Raw genomic sequence first — 1013 nt, 5'->3', positions numbered from 1 at the left:
ATTTATCATAATAAGTGTGATTTATTATTAGTCAAAACAAAAAAAAAAATTCTTTAACTTAGTAGCCAATTCATTTATTTTCGATCGTCGTTAGACTTTTTATATGTATATGCATAGTCAATTGCTACATTATCTTTGCTGCGCGATTAGTTATTCAATAATATTATGAAAACTCATTAGTTGTATCACTTAAAGAAAATTCAAAAGGGAGTTTACCTGTACAATCGCCTGAGAGAAAACCGCGGGCACGAAGACGAATTGGATCAGAAATTTTTCCCATCCCTCCTGATACGGCCATTGGCCAATGAGACACATAAGAATCTGATTGATACGCATATATTGACCTTGAACACTATCCATCTTGACGGTCCCGCAGCGGGTATAGCACTGCGCTTGCCAAACCTTACCAAGCGGAAAGTGCAACGCGTGGGGAGGAATTCACTGGCCTCGTTAAGCATTCCGTTTGGACAGTGCATAATAGAGAAAAATTGCACCGCGGAAGGAATCAAATCGATACGTCGTAGCACGCACAAGGTACACAATATTGAGATACGCGTGTATGGGATAGTTTAAAGAAAGAGATAAAAGAAAGAAATAAATTCTCGGCGCACCGTATGCGATGCCTTTTTCGTGATCATGCAATGCAAGGGGTTGAATTAAGCATTGCGGAAAGTTAAAAGTACATACGCAACGCTTAAACCTCCCGATCATTTCTTGTACAAAAGGAAAAGATCGTCGTGAATTTCACGTCAATTCACTTCCGTTGTAATATCATTCCAGAGCCTACTCTACTTTCTTTTTATACTTTCTGAAGGAAATACACAACTTTTATACGTTTTATACAACGATACTTCTATAGATAGTTCCTCGCAATAATGTTGCGCATCTAATGTTGAAAGAGTCATTTTGAATTACGCGGAAGTTAGAGGCGATTTGAGAGATGGAAATATATTATCTACAAAAAATATTTTGCTTTCGAACAGACGATGTGTAACTATAATCATTCTGATGCA

The 1013-nt window shown here is 37.4% G+C and overlaps 1 protein-coding gene across 1 annotated transcript in view; it reads right to left on the bottom strand.

The window, feature by feature from the left end:
• The window catches only part of LOC108756654 (odorant receptor 13a-like), a 3728-nt gene extending 3368 nt beyond the window's left edge, over positions 1-360 (bottom strand). Inside the window, exon 1 of the mRNA XM_018500643.1 lies at positions 217-360. Coding sequence (XP_018356145.1) covers positions 217-360 — 144 coding nt within the window. The remainder of the gene's footprint in view (positions 1-216) is intronic.
• Between the last annotated feature and the right edge of the window lie 653 nt (positions 361-1013).

Source organism: Trachymyrmex septentrionalis, unplaced genomic scaffold, assembly GCF_001594115.1.
Source record: "Trachymyrmex septentrionalis isolate Tsep2-gDNA-1 unplaced genomic scaffold, Tsep1.0 scaffold13, whole genome shotgun sequence".
Taxonomy (NCBI): domain Eukaryota; kingdom Metazoa; phylum Arthropoda; class Insecta; order Hymenoptera; family Formicidae; genus Trachymyrmex; species Trachymyrmex septentrionalis.
The sequence above is the reverse complement of the archived record's forward strand: the minus strand, read 5'-3'. Positions and strand labels throughout refer to the sequence as shown.